Raw genomic sequence first — 19,327 nt, forward strand, 5'->3', positions numbered from 1 at the left:
ATATCAACAGGGAGGCCTGTTGATATGGCTGACTCTCTTCCTCATTTCTTGGTCTACACTATCAAAAGGGAGCAAATACAGTAAAGTGTCTTGTGGCACCCTTTCTTGGACTCCAGCCCACTTCATTAATGTCTAACCAAGCACCATTACTCAAGAATAATTCTTTGTCTACATTACCAAAAGACAAAAGTCTAGCCCAAGTTCAAAACTCATCTGCTAGTACAACATGATTTTCCTCCCTCCTCTTCATCTACAATTACCCTTATATAGACAGAATGGGTATGTATACTGGTACCTGGCAGTTTTAAAATAATGCAGGCTGTCTCAGATTTGGAAACTGATAATGTTATAGAAAAATTATTGTGTTTAAGGGCTGTTATTCTTTTTCCTTTAAATAGGTAAAGGTAAAGGTTCCCCTTGACATTTTTAGTCCAGTCATGTCTGACTCTAGGGGGCGGTGCTTATCCTGTTTTTCAAGCCGTAGAGCCAGCGCTTGTCCAAAGACAGTTTCATGTGGCCAGCGTGACTAGGGAATGTCATTTTACCTTCCCACCGAAATGGTACCTATTTATCTACTCGCATTTACATGCTTTCAGACTGCTGGGTTGGTGAGGAGCTGGGACAAAGCGATGTGAACTCACTCTGTTATGTGGATTCGATCTTACGACTGCTGGTCTTCTGACCCTGCAGCACAGAGGCTTCTGCGGTTTAGCCTACAATGCCACCACATCCCTTTTTCTTTTAAATAGTGAAGATTAAATCTGGGTAGCCTGTGATAAAGATGATCAAGATTTGATTTTCAGAGAAACTAAATCATTTTTAAAAGCATCACCCTTGCTAAATGATATATTAAAAATAAATCAGGTGGTGGTAGAACTTTTGTGACATTCTTATTGATAATATATACAGTACAGGAAGTATAAGAACCATTAGTAATCACAATTCCCAAGTAAATGGTCCAACACATATAAAGAGATTTTGCCAGCTTAGATCCAGAGCAAGTAAATATTAAAGAGGATGTAAATTAGTTGCAACCACATTTTCACATGGATTTCAGAGTGTCCAGATGTGTTCTTCACTAAAGGATTTGCACAAACATTCCACCTTACAATGTGCCATTATGCCATTAGATGGATGTAAACTAGAGCTTGGAAAAGTTATTTTTGGACTACAATTCTTATAATCCCTGGCTAGCATTGCTCTGCCTTGCAATTTTTAGAATTCTGCTAAAAAAAGCCTTTTCCAAATTCTGATACAAGCAGGTCTTGCTCCTTCCAAACCACAAAGACAAGATGGGTCAAACAAAGACATAAATCTTGGGCTGAACAACTTGTGACCTTTCAGATGTTGCTAGATTGCAACTCCCATCAGCCTTAGCCACCATAAGCTGTGAGGGTATCATAGGAACAGTGGTCCAATAACATCTGAAGGGACATATATCATAAATAGGTATATATTGATATATACAGTCACTGCTCAGGATCTGCAGCCTTGTTGCTGTCCAGAAGCTTGGATGTTTGAGTCTGAGGCAGAACAGCATTGCTTTCTTTATTAGCAATGTTGTTTCTCCTGCATGCATTAAGGCTTTAGGAATACTCGTCCACTGATGTATACGGAGAGTTAATGTAGCTTGACACTGTCGACGTGGCTTTTGAACTTCTGCGGGAACAGCCATTAAGGTTGGCTTCCTGTGATGGAGCTCTCTTCTTGCGAGTGGACTTGGTGCTTTCTCCATCATTATGGTCAAATACTATGGACATGCTGGTTTCCATTCTTGAAACTGTATATAAACTACTTTGCCTGGTAGGATTAAACCTGGTTGTCTTTAGTTCCAGTTCATCATAAGTAGATACTTCAATGAAAGGGCACCATTGGAAAGCTCTCTTGAAACCAGCTCGAAATCTAGGGGGAAAATAGATAGACAGTCAGTGGGAATGGAAAGAATAAATAAAATTCTTACTGATTTAAGCTGTCTTGAGAGGATGCGAGATCTCAATGAAGAAGTTTAAAGCCCTGAAAGATGTCTTGCTTTTAGGTGAGAATGAGGTGAAAAGGTCTGTCCCCTCCCCTTCCAGCTCTCTGAAGTTTGTCCAAAATGTCTGAAATGTGCTTTTTCTTTGAAAAGCAAAACACATGAATCAAGCACAGAAGAGTTGACTAACTGTCAAGAAAGACACAAACAACCCATCCTGTACTTCATATTCTGAAACAAAGGAGTAATCGCTTTAGTTTTGGACAATTCATGTACTTTGCAGAACAGTGCAGATTATTAAGTCTTACACAAAATGGGCAGTTTACAAAGCTGTTTACAAGAGTGACCAGTCACATGGGCAGTACAGAAACGAACGAACGAACGAACGAACGAACGAACGAACGAACGAACGAACGAACGAACGAACTAACTAACTAACTAACTAACTAACTAACTAACTAACTAATAGGTAATTCTGTGCAAGACACTCAATTTTTCCCATGCAGGATGCCAGGAATTTTCTTATCTGCCTTGCTGATGAGAAGAAGAATGTTTCAGTTCCTTCCTTGAGACAAGCATGGATTTATATCCCAGCCCAGTGACAATGAATTTCTTTCAAATTCTGTAAGAATTTTTTATTGCACAACAGAGTATCATAGAGTATGCATCTGGAGTATTGTGTCCATTTCTGGGCGGCATATTTTAACAAAAGGGCTGAGTTCGGAAAGTGTTTTGAACTCCAATTCCCAAAATTTCTCAACTGTCCATGCTAGCTGGAGGACACCGAAGTTGTGTCCCCTCAAAATTAATGTGGTGGTGCAGAGTAGGACAACTAAGATGGCAAGCGGTCTGGAAACCATGTGTCGTAAAGAATATCTGAAAGAGTTGAGTATGTTCTGCTTAGAGAAGAAAAAAAATAAGGATGGGAGTGGTCTTCAAATGTCAGAAGAGGTATCATGCACAAGATGCACCAGATTTGTTCTGTTGGCACAGGGGGCAGGTCTAGCCCCAGGGAGTTGAAATTATAGGGAACCACTGGGATAAATTATTGTAAGAACCATGAACAGTCTTCCTAATGGTAGGAGGGGAAGAAACAGAACCAAGATATGGTGGGATCTCCTTGTTTGGACTTTTCAAAGCAGACATTGGATGGCTCTTTGTCATGGATGATGTAGTTGCATCCTGCACTGTTGATCTTGCATTGAACTATAATCATTAGACTACCAAATGACCCCTTCCTCTGGTTCTGTGATGCTAATAAGCTAGCCTCCTTTTCTGTGACTTAATTCTGAAAGACTTCATGAGGTTTGGCTTTTTGCAATTGCTATAGCAATTTGCAAAACAGTGATTCCTATGGGGGAATTTCACTGGACAATGTTTGGTCCCTGCTTCGCAAACCGATTTTCACTAGACAACAATTTTGACAGCTCCCTCCGTGCTTGCAAAACGGATTTTTTCAGGACCTAAGCTTCGCAAGACAGCTATTTAAACACCTGATAGGCAGTTTGCAAAGCGGCTTTCCTATGGCCGATCTTTGCTAGACAAGAACAATTCTTCCCCATTGGAACGCATTAAACAGGTTTCAATGCACTCCAATGGGGAAATGCTTTTCCCTAGACAATTTCGCTAAACAGCAATTTCAGTGGAACGGATTATCATCATCTAGTGAGGCACCTCTGTAGTAATATTTATTGTACACACTGCCAAATCATGATGGAATTAGAGAGTTGATAATAATCCATGTACGAATTGTCTATAGCAACTGATTGTGTCATGGACAAGACTGTGCTGATTTTTTTTCTCTCACTAGCACACTGTTTTACAGTATAAGGCAATTTTAGATTCTTCTGTGGTTCCCCCCTCTATAGTTAAGTAATGTGTATTATTACTTCACTTATGGCAAGTCAGCTTTGCACCATTTGGAGGCCCTTTGGTTCATTTTGCTGAGTGAGGCTTTGGACATCTGCCCTCAAATCCTGTCTTGATAGCGCCATTAGGGCTGATGGATGATTTCCTGCTGCCCCCGTTCTAAAGCAAAATGACCTTACATGCACTTTCTGAACTAATAATAGGCAGCACAAAATCAGAGTCATGGGTTGTAGATTTGGCGGTTCTCCAAATATTTTTTTCAGTGAACTCAAAAATACATACTTTGGGCAGAATCCATATAGAAATGTATATATCCGGGACAGAAATGCATGCAATACAATGCTGAAAGGGGAAACGCTTAAAATGTACAGGTGAACCTGTGCGTGTATCTATGTTTCAAGAGAACATTTTAGAAAATAGGAAAGAGCAAAAAGTATCACTAAACATAATTAGGCCTCGGTCCTGTTAATGAGAAGACAGGATAAAAACATTAAACAAACAAACAAACAAATGCAAAACTGACTGGGAATGGAAACCGAACAGTCACTGTCCTTGGTTAGCAATCAGTGGCAGCATAGCTGGCCAGAAGCTTCTGAATGGAGATTCTTCCATTCCTACCTAATATTATTTTGAGTACTGATAGTATTGATACAAGTAACAGTGCTATGTATTGAAATGAAAATCATTGAAGTAACAATTAATTACAGCATAACTTTGCTGTGAATGTGTCATATACCAGGATTTTCTTGGTAGAGAAACAAAAAAAAATCAATGTTTTCATAATATTGATTGATTATACCTAGAATTTAAAAATAATAATAATTGCAAGCCATTAAGTAAATTCTGACTCATGGTAACCCTTTTCAGGATTTTCTAGGCAAATAATACTCAGAAGTGGTTTACCGTTCCCACCTTGCATCCTGGAACTGTGCAGTTTGCCTATGACTGTACATGCTGGCTCTTCTTCAAGGAGGCACAGTAGGGAATCAAACTCCCAATCTCAGGCTTCATAGCCAGATATTTAAATCACTGTGCTTTCTAGCCAGCTCTGTGTTTACATAAGACCCTGGTGAGACTAGGTGTATGTGACCTGAGATTGGAGCAGACAGGTGTTTGATCAAGATGCAGCATTATGGGGGAATCTTTGTTCATTACAGCTTCTGCAATCATTTAAAAATATCTGCATACATAGCATAGCAATTAGAACGTGCGGTTTCTCTTCCCAAAGAGATTTCAAAACAATATTCTGCAATAGGTACTCAATATTGAATTAGGCACTGATTTTGTTTATTCGCTGAAGCTTTCCAACCTTGCTCAATGAGGCTTTTTCCCCCCTGCAAGTGCACCTTTAGTACAGCTTCCGTTTGGAAATGTTCAAAGAAATGTCACACAATTTTCACGCTGGAAAAAAGTAAAGATAATGCCATGCCACAGGTGTGGCACATTCATTAATTTGGACTTAATTATGACCTGACTTTGCAGTCTTATAGAGCGATGAAAACACACGAGCTTGCCCATAACTAGATACTGAGCAACGTGGTCGATCAGTAGACAGAATAAAATTTTACAGAGCGGTGAAATTCAGGTTCTGTATACTAGATTGGAGGTGGGAGGCAGGGGTGGGAATCCTTTGGTCCACAACACCCATCAGGCCCAGCTAGCATGACTAATGGATGAGATGGGGAATCACACCTAAACTTGTCAGTACTGGGGCATTATTGGAAGTTTCAGAAGATTGCTAGAGTTCCTTGGTCTCTAGCAAGATGATTCTCATGAGAAGAAGCACTGAAGGAGGAGGGATTTTGACTTTGATGTGATTTAAACCTGGGTACCCATCTCTGCTTTTTTCTACCTGGCGATGGTCCTCAGTGGCCAGGTGTAAAGGGGCTTGTATGAGTGCTATACAGTATTTGCTTCTTTCCCAATCCTCATCCATTCTTTGGATGGGGTGGCTCAGGACATTTCAAAGAATAAGCCTTGCTCAGTGCGCAGTTATGAAGTCCAGGTTCTATCTCACATCTTTAATGTATTATGTAGCAATGCCAACCCTGCTATTTCTTGCTTGGTCCAAGAGAAAGAAAAAAATATTTCCTTCTTTTCTGCCCAAGGATCACGCCCGAGGAGAATCTAGTAGGAAATCGGCTCTGACTCTAGGAATACCCTGGGAATATTTCTGAAGGCGTGCAGAAATTAGAAATGCTACGTTGTGGAAGAACTGGTCAAATCCTGTGCAGGAATTTCTAAATTCTCCACAGGTTTAGAAATTTCTGTGCAGGAGTTACCAATTCTTGCACAGGATTCAGCGCCTTTTACACTAGATTTGAATTGTAGAAAACAAACAAGGAAGATGAACACAAGACTCCTCAGGGATGTAAAGAAATCACTGGTTAGGGAAAGTCTTACTGGGAACTCTGCCTGACAAAAACTGGAAAAATAACAGGGAATTACAGTATACGTTCAATGACAATTTGTCATGTCCCTGGAATGAAGCGTATTTGCAGAGGAAGAAACAACTTCCTGTCTCAACACAATTGTTCCTTTTGCTACTGAAATGTACCAAGACTTATGTAAAAAATATAATTTTAAAATGTGGGTGTAAGAAGTGATATGAGAACACAAGTTCTTATGGCTTAACAGAACTGGGTAGAAGTGTATTTTTGTCTGAGTTTTGGGTATGATCAGCACTCTCTCATAGACAGCATTTTCTTTCTTTTCCTGATTTGACAATATAAAGGAGTGAAAAGCAAACATCCAGGAGTCACATTATCTGGTTGGTTACTCTTTATTATAGACTCAAGTACTTATGAAATCTATAAGGTATTCTTACCTTTTATTGAGACAGCAGTAGATAATGGGGTTGTACATGGTAGAACTCATTGCAAGCCAAAAGGTGGCTAGGTAGATTTGCTGAATGTATTTCCACCGGTTCAAGTTCTCATAGATCCCAGTAACTATGAAGTAAATGTGGTACGGCAACCAGCAGACCGCAAATGTGAGCACAACAACAATCATCATTTTTACCACCTGGAAAAAAAATGAAGTACTGTTTTGAAAAGAATACAGTGGTGCCCTGCTAGATGATTACCTCGCAAAACGATGAATCTGCATGATGATGAGTTTTTGCAATCGCTATAGCGCTTCGCAAAACAGTGCTTCCTATGGGCGATTTTTGCTATATGATGTTTTGGACTGTGCTTCACAAAACTTTTTTTTCAGGACCGATTTTCACAAGATGACGATTTTGACAGCTGAGTCCATGACTCACAAAACGGGTGTTTTTGGGACTGTTTTTCGCAAGACAGTGATTTTAACAGCTGATCGGCACTTCGCAAAACGATTTCTCTATGGGCGATTTTCGCAAAACGACGACAATTTGTCCCCATTGGAATGCATTAAACGGATTTCAATGCATTCCAATGGGGAACTGCATTTCACAAGGTGATGTTTTTGCAAAACAGCAATTTTCACGGAATGAATTAACATAATTTTGCGAGGCACCACTGAACAAACATGAGTGCCTGGTGTTAATATTCCCAATAAGATGGGATACAAGAGAAATTTAACAGATTTTGGGACATATGGATGAGAATCAAGGGGAGTCCTGGCTCTCCCCTCTAACTCAGATGGGAAATGAAACATCACACTTTTTTTCTGCATCACAGTGGTAGCAACACCCCCCCCCAAGTCTAGGAGGGAACTGCACCAGTTGTAGGTCTCTAGGGGGTTATAAAATTACCAGCAGTGACAGATGGCAGCCTTGCCACATTCCCAGAGTACAACTTCCTCCTTAAGGTTCTCAAAGTCATGCATGATTCCAAATGGCCCTTGCTGCCATCTTGATCTTCCAACTCCCAGGTGGGCCTACTCATGACTTCAGGTCCAGATCCCTCCACTGTCATGCAGTTATTGACACTGATGAAAAAATGGGTAGGTCTTGGTAGGCATGGAAAGTCAGGAAAATCACTGGCACAGCAAACGTAAAGAGATAAAGCTGGATTCTGAACTCTTGTTCTTGTGGAGGTGATTTAGAAGGGGCTCCTGACTGTTTTGTCAGACACTTTGGTTCTGTATACAACTAGAGGAGGAGGAATCTTCAGGGCCAGAAGTCAGGAAGCAACTGGAGGAAAAGGCAGCGATGGGGCACAATCAACTCGCTGAAACCCCACCGCCCACTTGTAGGCATGGTGGGAAGCGGCCCTGGTTGCAGCTCTAGAGGTCAAAGGTCTAGAGCAGTAGTCCCAGATGTTATTGGACTAAAACTCCCAGAAGCCTTCACTCCTAGCTGTACTGGTCAGGATTTCTGAGAGTTGCAGTCCAAGAGCATCTGAGGACCCAAGTTGGGAACCACAGGTCTAGAGAAAGCAGTGGAAACTGCAGGCTCATGGAAGTGCCCTTGTAGAAAGCTGTTGAGATATACAGAGCAACTCTCCAGAGCAGCCAGAACCCTTAGTGGCAAATCTCTCAAAAACTGGTGAAGATTGGATTTCCTCAAGCCAGCTGCTAAAGGGCACTTTCCTGGGCGGGGGGAGGGGGAAACCTACATTGTGGGTGTATAACCTGGATTTTTGAAACTCAGTCTCCACCAAGTTTGGAGGGGTTGTATAGGATAGTCCGTAGAAGCTCCTCCTCTCTAGATACCTGTGGAGAATTTTCCTGAGGAGTGCTATAATTGTGGGTGTATAACTCAGACATCCAAATTGAAACTTCACCAGACATAGAAGAGAGTCAGGGGAAGCTTCCCTGTGAATCTGGTGTCTCTAGGTCTTGGGGGGCATTTTAAAATGTTCTAAATTAAAAAATGAATTGACATCAACCTTAACAAATCACAAATCAACACAGATCACAATTTTTCTGATTCATGCCCACCTCTAGTGCTAAATCCTGTCCCTCCAAACAAGCTCAGTCTCTTGCATAGCTCTGGTAAAGTTCAGACTAAAACCCACAGTGGACTCACCACCTCTGTGAAATCAGAGCCATCGTCCTCCACCGGAAAGAGAGATATCATAAAGAATACAAGGAAGTACTGGCATACTGATTTTGTCTCTCTGTATTGCTGGCTTTGGCCCTGCCCACTGGTAGCATTCAATATATGTATGCATCTCACTTCCATCTCAATGTAGTCCATAAAAATATTAAAACCAGGTACAGATAAAAATGCAGAAAGCTTGAAAATACAATTAAAATAGATCATGATATTAAAACACTGTTCCACCACTCCAGATCACCTCTGGCAGAATTACCTTTCTTGCTCACTCCAGAAGAGATTTTCTAGCACTTCTTTGAAGTTAAAATTACCCTCACTTACCTTCCACTGGCCATTCTTCCCTATCAGTTCCACCAACAACTGCTGCTCTTTAGACAGCTTGGTAGAATAAAATGATGGTATGGGGAAAACACTGGCCACATAGAATGACAGCATGTATAAGTACAGCAAACCACAGCAAAGCCTGACATTGTAGCAAAATTGATGGAAGGTACCTTAAAAGCAAAAAATAGAAGACACGACCCATACTGATTTATCATTGGCTGATTGCAGCAGCTTCTGATAAGGTTGATAAATCCCAGTTACTCAATATCAAGGAACTGAGAATGGTATCGTGAAGTGTAAGTTGGAGATAGCTAGTTTAATTCAATATGATTAGAATGTGTATAAACCTTTTGACATGCTGTGTGTGTGTTGTTGTACCAAATTCATGTGTGTGTTCAGAAATTCAGGAGCTTCCTTCCAATATTAACCACTGGAACTGGGATTCTGGTTTTATCCATGCATTGGTGCAGGCTAGGGATGTGAAAATGCCCAGTCTTGATTATACTGCAGTAATAGCTTAATTTAGAGGTGCCGAATTAGAAGGGGTCCTATGGATCATTGAGTCCAGCCCGTCAAAGAGGCACAGTGGGGAATCGAACTCCCAATTTCTGACTCCGCAGCCAGATCTCTATTCTGTGAAAACTCTCACCAGGAGAAGAAACCACACTTAAAAAAATCAGGTTGGGCAATGGGGGCTACATGGAGCCTTGGCGGCTGATATGATTTACAGCCTTCACTTTGCAAACTCTTAGCGGAAATCCTCAAATATTCAAATCAATTCATCAACAGGTCTGTGGTTCTCTTTCCATAATTGTGCAATTGCCTTAAATTCCAGCAGGGTTGACTTGTCTGTCTACAGTATAGCATCTTTCCTGGACTGAAAAACCATACATGGCAATCCTAGAAATTATTTTTGGTCATGACTTATACAGGAATGTTCATGGCAAATTGCATTTCCATGCTCCATTACCCATTTTCTCTACGGAATGGGTTGTTCCTTGCGCTACGCTGGATATGGCCTCATCAATCAAAATAATCAGGCTTTTGATGAGAAGTTAAACTTCTTCAGTGTCATTCTTGAATGCTTCTCCAGGTATTTTTCCTAAAATACAAAGGGTTTTGATTTGCCTTTTCAGCTGAGAAATGTGAAGGGTATAAATTAGGGTATTTCTACAGCATCGCTTTGGAGGGATGATTGTCCTGATATTATCAGGAACAATTTAAGCATTCTATTAAATTAAAATTATTCTTGTCCAGCCTAGGCAGCCTGAAATGGCAAAGGAGGGTCACTCTATAGGATGATGCCAAATATAACCCTTACACAAAAATCAATGGTATTTTGGCCATTATTTCTAAATGTCCATCTCTACACATTGATTGATTTTATTAGGTTATAGCTTCCCCTTCCCCTTCATGGACTGCTGCCTTGTCGTGGTAAAGGGGTTTGAGTAATTCAGAGAAGCAATGGACTATGCCATGCAGGGACACCCAATACGGACAGGTCATAGTGGACAGTTATGACTAAACGTGGTCCACCTGGAGCAAACCACTCCAATATCTTTGCCAAGAAAACTCCATGGACAGAAACAAAAGGCTAAAAGACATGATGCTGGAAGATGAGCCCCTCAGGTCGGAAGGTGTCCAACATTCTACTGAGGAAGAGCGGAGGACAAGTACAAGTAGCTCCAGAGCTAATGAAGTAGTTGAGCCAAAGCCGAAAGGACGCTCAGCGGAGGCCGTGCCTGGAAGTGAAAGGAAAGTCTGATGTTGCAAAGAAAAATACTGCATAGGAACCTGGAATGTAAGATCTATGAAGCTTGGTAAGCTGGATGTGGTCAAACAGGAGATGGCAAGAATAGATATTGACATCCTGGGCGTCAGTGAACTAAAATGGACAGGAATTGGCTAATTCAATTCAGACGATGACCATATCTACTACTGTGGGCAAGAATCCTGTAGAAGAAATAGAGTAGCCCTCATAATCAACAGAAGAGTGGGAAAACTGTATTGGGATACAATCTCAAAAATGAGAGAATGATTTCAATACGAATCCAAGGTAGACCTTTCAACATCATAGTAATCCACTGATGCTGAAGAGGCTGAAATTGACCAATTCTATGAAGACTTACAACATCTTCTAGAACTGACACCAAAGAAAGATGTTCTTTTCATTATAGGGGATTGGAATGCTAAAGTAGGGAGTCAAGAGATAAAAGGAACAAGAGGTAAGTTTGGCCTTGGAGTTCAAAACGATGCAGGGCAAAGGCTAATAGAGTTCTGTCAAGAGAACAAGCTGTTCATCACAAACACTCTTTTTCAACAACACAAAAGGTGACTCTATACCTGGAAATCACCAGATGGGCAATATCGAAATCAGATTGATTATGTTCTCTGCAGCCAGAGATGGAGAAGCTCTATACAGTAAGCAAAAACAAGACCTGGAGCTGTTTGTGGCTCTGATCATCAGCTTCTTGTAGCAAAATTCAAGCTTAAACTGAATAAAGTAGGAAAAAATACTGGGCTAGTCAGGTATAATCTAAACTTAATCCCTTATGAATACACAGTGGAAGTGAAGAATAGATTGCAGGAACTAGATTTGGTGGACAGAGTGCCTGAGGAACTTTGGATGGAGACTGTCCGATGAGGCCTTACATATAACAGAGAAGAGAATGGAGACAAAATGCAAGGGAAATACGAAAGTTACAGAACAATGAATGCAGACTTCCAAAGAATAGCAAAGCGAGACAGGAGGGCCTTTTTAAATGAAAAATGCGAAGATATGGAAGAAAATAATAGAAAGGGAAAAACAAGAGATCTGTTCAAGAAAATTGAAGATAGTAAAGTAACATTTTGTGCAAAGATGGACATGATAAAGGACAAAAATGGTAGGGACCTTACAGAAGCAGAATACATCTAGAAGAGGTGGCAAGAATACACAGAGGAATTATACCAGAAAGACCTGGATGTCAAGGACAACCCGGATAGTGTGGTTGAGGACCTTGAGCCAGACATCCTGGAGAATGAAGTCAAGTGGGCCTCAGAAAGCATGGCTAACAACAGGCCAGTGGAGGTGATGGCATTCCAGTTGAATTATTTAAAATCTTAAAAGATGATGCTGTTAAGGTGCTACACTCAATATGCCAGCAAGTATGGAAAACTCAGCAGTGGCCAGGGGATTGGAAAAAATCAGTCTACATCCCAATCCCAAAGAAGGGCAGTGCCAAAGAATGCTCCAACTACCGAACAATTGCACTCATTTCACATGCTACCAAGGATATCCTCAAAATCCTACAAGGTAGGCTTCAGAAGTATGTGGACTGAGAATTCCCAGAAGTACAAGCTCGATTTTGAAGGGGCAGAGGAACTAGAGACCAAACTGCTAACATGCACTGGATTATGGAGAAAGCCAGAGAGTTCCAGAAAAATATCTACTTCTGCTTCATTGACTATGCAAAAGCCTTTGACTGTGTGGACCACAGCAAACTATGGCAAGTTCTTAAAGAAATGGGAGTGCCTGATCACCTTATCTATCACCTGAGAAATGTATATGTGGGACAGGAAACAACAGTTAGAACTGGATATGGAACAAGTGATTGGTTCAAAATTGGGAAAGGAGTAGGACAAGGCTGTATATTGTCTCCCTGCTTATTTAACTTATATGCAGAATAAATACATCACGTGAAAGCCAGGACTGGATGAATCCCAAACGAGAATTAAGATTGCTGGAAGAAATATCAACAACCTCTGATATGCAGCTGACACCACTCTGATGGCAGAAAGTGAGGAGCAATTAAAGAACCTCTTAATGAGGGTGAAAGAGGACAGCGCAAAAAATGGTCTGAAGCTCAACATCAAAAAAACTAAGATCATGGCCACTGGACCCATCACCTCCTGGCAAATAGAAGGGGAAAATATGGAGGCAGTGACAGATTTTACTTTCTTGGGCTCCATGATCACTGCAGCCATGAAATTAAAAGACACCTTCTTCTTGGGAGGAAAACAATGAGAAACCTAAACAGCATCTTAAAAAGCAGAGACATATTCCACATAGTCAAAGCTATGGTTTTTCCAGTAGCGATGTATGGAAGTGAGAGCTGGACCATAAAGAAGCCTGACCATTGAAGAATTGATGCTTTTGAATTGTGGTGCTGGAGGAGATTCTTCAGAGTCTCCTGAACTGGAAGGAGATCAAACCTATCTGTTCTGAAGGAAATCAAGCCTGAGTGCTCACTGGAAGGACAGATCCTGAAGCTGAGGCTCCAATACTTTGGCGATCTCATGAGAAGAGAAGACTCCCTGGAAAAGACACTGATGTTGGGAAAGAGTGAAGGCAAGAGGAGAAGGGGATGACAGGGGACGAGATGGTTGGACAGTGTCATCGAAGCTACCAACATGAATTTGACCCAACTCTGGGAGGCAGTGAAAGATAGGAGGGCCTGGCGTGCTCTGGTCCATGGGGTCACGAAGAGTTTCTCTTTCTTTCTGCAACTGCATAACTTCCAGTTGTAGTTTCACCCCAATCTTTTATCTGTTGCTAGGAACGGTTGCAGAGGAGCTACCAAATGTATGCAAATATATTTATCATTATTAGTAAGATATATCCTTATTGACTTTTCTTCCTAATAATAGTCTGCCATGTGATTTAATAAAACAATAATAATCTATCAGTTTCAACAATAATGTTACAGGTCAGAAAAGACTACACAAATCTAACATATTATCCCTAGTTATTTGGAATATGGCATAAATACAAGTACAAGATTAACTCAGATGCTTCTGCTTTGTTATTTTCAAGAAGTAATTAAGTTTGGATGAATCATTGGAAAATGTCAAAGTATGGGAGCTGTTCTGAATTTCTAAGCCTGAAATCCTGTCAATACCAAATTATACATTAAGGGCACTTTACGACACACAGGTGTATCGATTTAAATTAAATGCTGGGTATTTTCATAAGCTCATGTTTAGTTAGTCAGGGCAAACGCCAAAGGAGAAGGAAATACAATTTATTGCCTTTGGTAGAGGAACAAGTGATGCATGATTGCAGAAAGTTAGGGTTAACAAGTTTAGTGCAGACTGGAGATGGCAGTGAGAATACAGATGAGATTCGTGAACAACAGTGCTCTCTCTTTCCAGATACATGGAATAAAATATACAGAAAAGGCATCACTACACATTAATGAATTGATTGAGTCAGAAAGTGGAATGAACAGAACTAGGTTCTGTTTATGGATATTCTTCCCTGCTCTCAGAACAAGAGGCTATTGGCAGAAGAGAGATTTTTAAAAATTACATCAGAGGGTACGGAGACCCAATGATGCTGTCCACCCCAACCATAACAAAATGGCTTTCCAATGTTCCCTAAGTGGCAAATGGAGGCTTCCAGAGCAAATGAATGAATTACTAAGGGTGTGGGGAGCTAGGGTGCAAAAATGTTTTTGGGTTGCCAATGCCTGCTGCAGGTGGTCTCACTGATGTTGATCAGTTCTACTCTTATTTAGGTTTGAAAGTTGTGCTACAGCTGCGATATTTATAGACCATTGAAAGGGACACACAGTTTCCTACTGGCAATAATAAACATCTAAGGAATAGATCTGATAACACAACATGTCTGTAACCCAGAGGGATATGATGTCTCATTTAAATTATATCAGCAGACAAAAAAGCTTGTCTTGAATTCCACCTGTGCCCCGCTGAAAACAGCACTGTGAGCAGTTTGCTTGTTCAAATCCTAGCTGCCATTTACTGGGCAAAATTCCTCAGGGATTAAAAAGAGTCTGGAATGAATTGATCATGCAGCCTTCTACTAATTGAAATGATTAATCACAGTTCCGGCTGATTTGTGCTTCTAGGCCTTACCACAGCATATGACATCTTCTTTCTAGAACTGCCACTGTATATTTCTCCTCCTTCCTAATCAAATGTAGAACCACATAATCCTCTGTGGGTCCGGCTAATTACACATACTGAATGCAAAGCAACTGTGCTGTTCATTCAAATAAAAGCCAAGCTATTGCTTCTTACAGCAAGACTGGACAATGAATTAACCTGGAAGATCACGGCGCAGAAAGTCACCAACTGAATGCCTAGTTACGAACGTCTTAGCTGTTTGAGTGCCAGCTAAATTCAATATGAGAAAAGCAACCAGGGACAGGTACAAATGGAACCTATGGAAAATGTAATGGGGAAACTTTAGTTGACACAACAATGCAAAGAAGGCAGAGGGCAAAGTGTTAGGCAGTGTAGCGCCTAGATCTGTACCAAAGAAAGCCTACTGTTTCATTACAACTTGTCTTAGAGGGATACGTCTGAACTGTTTCTTTGGTCACAAAAGCTGCCCATGGGCAAGTTGACCTTTTACCTTCTGGGCTGGGAAGAAGAGGCTAGTTAGCCAAGAGGTGAATCTGTGCAGAATCCTGTTCTGGGACTCTGCTCATGCAATGGTCTGGAATGCAAGTTCCTCAGTAGTTGAAGACTCCGTGGAAAGAGTATGTCCATAATCATGTGGAAGGGGCACTCTGCACTTGCGCAACACCGGTCAAGCAAAGTAATGAACAGCTGGATAGCTCAGTGGGTTAGGTATCTGGCTGTGGAGTTGAACACTGAGAGTTCAATTCCCCTTGTGCCTCACTGACATGGTCTGGACTCGATCCATAGCATCCCTTCCAGTTCTGTAGTTCTAAGATGATGATAATAATGATGACATTGGCATACTACCACACACCTCTGGTATTCAACATGATTTTGCCCTCTAGCTTCCCATTTGTGAAAACAGGAAATCGGTGCAGTAGACCACCTGACCAAAGAGACAGATCCTGAGGTTGACCTATTAAACAAGAGGAGAGGGGATTTTGGACAATTTTGGACCCACTTAAAGGGTCCGTCCCTTGGATCCAACTGGCTGCATATCCCTTGAAAACTGTCTGAAATTGAGAAAAAAATGTTATGTGAGAGTGAGCAAAACACATGGGGTGTGTCCCTTAAAGCAGATTGGCTTTTCCATTTTCCACAGCAAAATTGTGATTAAGGGGTCGCTGACTCCTCTGAAGCAATCGAGTGTGCAGTGCACCCCCTCAGCCACCTTTTCCCATTTCTGAGATGATACATTCACTAACTTTCCAACTCTATCCCTTTCTCTTGTCTCCCCCCCCCCCCCAATTTTTCATTTTTGTGTCCCACTGGATTGAAAAAAAGGAAAAGGAAACCTAAACCCTATTAACTTAGTGAACAGTTTCTTTGCCTTTTTTCTTTGTTGTCTGGAATGTGGGTTGAACACAAAATGAAGAATCAGGTAAGGGGAAGGAAAATTCTATGTCAAATGGTCTCCAAAACCCAATCAGCTAACTTGCTCTTAGCAAAATCATAACCTTTCTTAAACTATTTTAATGTATCATTCCTTTGCTGTCTGTTTCCTAGGGGTGGACCGGTTTTGGAGGACTGCTTATTTAGTAACTGACAGTGGTGGCAGTTTCCTATTCCATAGCTTTCAAGCTGTATTGAAACTGGCAGAGCATTCCTTTCACTATGAAATGGGCTTATTCTCCTTTTCCTAATGTGAAATCAAGAGACCTCTTTGTTCCAAGCTTTGCTTCCAAATACATTTCCTTTGGCACTTAGACTCTGTCACAGCAAGCGATTTCTCACTTTATCATCACAATCAGAACCTGGCAAATCCTGAGGAGTAGAAGCTCTTTTGCTAAAAGAAAAGGGAGTGGTGGCCATAACCCCGAAAATTAGCTCGGAATTACCATTTGCTTCACTGTAGTATTCACTTTATATGCTGAAAACAGCAGGAAGCATTTTAACGGATGATACTGAAATGGATGTTCACTTTCTTGCAAGTTATAAGTCATGCTAAGGACCTAAATATGAGACTCTTGAATGATATATTCAGCATATATTAAAACAATGCTGCTTGTTCTTTCTTCCTCTCCAAGTGATTATATATTGGGCATACAGAACAGCTCATCTCAACAGAGGTGCTGGACTTGTGTGAATTCAAGTTTGTTGTTGCTATATGCCATGAAGGCCCCCCCCCCCCATGGTAACCTTATCTGAGAACAATCTCCAAAATGTCCTGTCCTCAATAGCCCTGCTCAGCTCTTGTAAACTCAAGCCTGTGGTTTCCTTTTGGGAGTCAACCCATCTTGCATTTGGCCTTCCTCTTTTCCTGCTGCTCTCAACCTTTCCCAGCATTATTGTCTTTTCCAGTGAGTCTTGCCTTCTTATGAGGTGCTAAAAGCAGAGCAGCCTCAGTTTCATTATGGTGGCCTCCAGACATAGTTCTGGCTTGATTTGATTTAGGACTCATTTCATTTTCTTTATCTGCAAAGCTCTTTTCCAGCACTACATTTTAAACAAATCACTTTTCCCCCATTAGATTTCACACCTATACACAGAGACCAGAAATATAAGAGCATGAATGATCTTGGTTTCCTGTAACACATCCTTACACTTGATGTCACTAACGTGGAAAAATACATATGATTTTACCCATCAACAGATGCTAACTTGCCTGTGGAATGGCTCTGACAGTATTTTAGTGTTACAATGGATTTCAGGTTTATATATACTTGAATTTGACCTTCTTAAGTTTCAGGAGATGGGGTTTGCCTTCTCACATCTGAAGTCTACCAGAACTGTACTGTATCAATGCAGTACTCCTAGCTTTGAATGTGAGGTTAAAAAGTGGGTTCTTTTCACTTAGCAGTCAAAATTGGCTGTCTTTGAGGGCCAGAATGCTACAGTCTTGCCCTAAGTTAAGCTGTGTCTATTCCACATAAGAAAGATTGCAGTCCAAAAAAAGAGACTTTTTATTCGATGTTCTGTGCACTCCACTGTTCTCACAAACTAACGAGATACAATTTGTGTCTTATGAAATCACATCTGACAGTGACCCTAACAGGGTTGCCAAAGTAAGATGCTTAAGGAGTGGCTTTTACCATTGCCACTGCACTCCCCTCAGTGAGTTTCCATAGCTGAGCAGAGATTTGAACCCAGGTCTTCTGAGTCCTAGTCTAACTTGTTAGTATAACTTAATAGAGCAGTAGTTAATTTTATTGAAATATTTGCAATTAATCAAATTAGATCACAGTCCATGTTGTAGCCACAGAGTCTCAAAAATGAGGAGTACAGGTTGGTAGAATAGACCAAATCTTGCATTATCTTTGTTTTTTTTTCAGAAGGCAGCCAACATCGTAGGCTTTGGGGTGCTTGCACAGGGAGGAAGCCTTCTTTCTACCCACTGCCTTTATCCCTCCTCTCCCTGCTCCTCCTGCTGACAAGAAAAGGTGAATCCAGTCCTGGAGGATCATGCCCACTGTTTGTGGTGACATTGGTTATTTACATTTACAGATTGTGGGGCTGCAGCAAAAGCTTGAGCTGTTGCAATTTAATAGCTTGTCCAATATTATATAAAATGGACTTTTAAACAGAATAAACCACACTGCTTATTTTTTCCTGCTCTGTAGAGGAGCAGCAAATGGTACTTCTTATGTTCAAGCCAGGGGCATAATATCCGAAGCCAACTGAGTGCTTTGGGCACGTAAGGCAAGCCCCTCCTCCCCTCTTTGGGAGTCAAAATACAACAGGACCAGTGAAATAATTTGCTGCTTGTTTGTGGCACTCCAGCTTGGCTGCTAGAAGTTGTTGCCTCACTAGGCTTAATGAACGCACAGTTCCGTTGTTTCTCCACCTTCTTTCTCTCTTCCCCCCCCCCTTGCTGTAGTGTGATCTTCCTAGTTGGGGTGACACATATCCTGGATTTTCTTCCCTTGAGAGTTGCCTCCCCTCTGTCACTGGAGGTATTTCTCCAGTTTACATTGGTAGTTCTTTCTTATTGGGTCTTACCTACTCTCACACAAACAAGAGGAAGGTAGAGGATAACTCCTTTTCTCTGGTGCTAACAGGGAGGGGGCGGGAGGGGGTGGATTAAAGAATTCTGGTGGGGTTCAGTTTCTCTCCATGCACTTTGCAGAAAGCAGGGAATTCAGAAATATCCAGTACAGATCCTTTTTGTTTTCTATGTATGTAAGCTTATATTCTGTTTGTTCTCAGAAGCTCACAGTCACAAGGAGCATTCAGATTTAAAACAGCAAAAGAAAGAGACAGGCAGTATACATTTAAAAGAACATCCCTCCAGAACAGACACATGCTGCACTCTGGCGAGCCATCAAATGTGC

The 19,327-nt window shown here is 41.1% G+C and overlaps 1 protein-coding gene across 1 annotated transcript in view; it reads right to left on the reverse strand.

The window, feature by feature from the left end:
- Nucleotides 1-865: 865 nt before the first annotated feature.
- TACR3 (tachykinin receptor 3) overlaps nucleotides 866-19,327 on the reverse strand; it is a 47,848-nt gene continuing 29,386 nt past the window's right edge. Inside the window, exons 4-5 of the mRNA XM_020796406.3 lie at nucleotides 6,669-6,865; nucleotides 866-1,902 (exon numbers count right to left, since the gene is read on the reverse strand). Of these exons, the coding sequence (XP_020652065.2) occupies nucleotides 1,587-1,902; nucleotides 6,669-6,865 (513 nt within the window). The 3' untranslated portion in view covers nucleotides 866-1,586. The remainder of the gene's footprint in view (nucleotides 1,903-6,668; nucleotides 6,866-19,327) is intronic.

The sequence above is a fragment of the Pogona vitticeps genome, chromosome 5 (genome assembly GCF_051106095.1).
Source record: "Pogona vitticeps strain Pit_001003342236 chromosome 5, PviZW2.1, whole genome shotgun sequence".
NCBI classification, from domain to species: Eukaryota; Metazoa; Chordata; class Lepidosauria; order Squamata; family Agamidae; genus Pogona; species Pogona vitticeps.